General features: G+C 39.8%; 1 protein-coding gene across 1 annotated transcript in view; it reads left to right on the forward strand.

Moving 5' to 3' along the window:
• Positions 1-304, forward strand: part of LOC119592887 (regucalcin-like) — a 62,425-nt gene extending 62,121 nt beyond the window's left edge. Inside the window, exon 8 of the mRNA XM_037941780.1 lies at positions 49-304. Coding sequence (XP_037797708.1) covers positions 49-304 — 256 coding nt within the window. The remainder of the gene's footprint in view (positions 1-48) is intronic.
• The last annotated feature ends 63 nt before the right edge of the window (positions 305-367 follow it).

The raw sequence follows: 367 nt of genomic DNA on the forward strand, positions 1-367 counted from the left end.
TGTGTGTAATATATTAAGGAATCTTTCATTCACCTTTACATTTATCAGAGACGTTGCAGTGAAGCGCCAGTTACATCCTTTTGATAATCAGTTCGCAAAAAGGTTCTTGGATTTCCGGGCACACAATGAGAAAAGAGTCATAGAAAGGATTTCATATCGAGAAGAAAACAGAACAGAAAAGACTGTGAATGCGATGGAGTCTTCTGAGGTCGTTGCGAAGAATGAGTACCATATGCTGCATTATGTTGTTAGAATTCATAATGCAGGTTTCACAATGCAGTCGCTATGTGTGTGGGTCATATGATTTACCTTCGGGATGGCTGTCTGCCTGTCTTTCTGTTTCTGTCTCTCTCTCTTTCTCTCTTTT

The sequence above is a fragment of the Penaeus monodon genome, chromosome 31 (assembly GCF_015228065.2).
Source record: "Penaeus monodon isolate SGIC_2016 chromosome 31, NSTDA_Pmon_1, whole genome shotgun sequence".
In the NCBI taxonomy this organism is placed as follows: Eukaryota; Metazoa; Arthropoda; class Malacostraca; order Decapoda; family Penaeidae; genus Penaeus; species Penaeus monodon.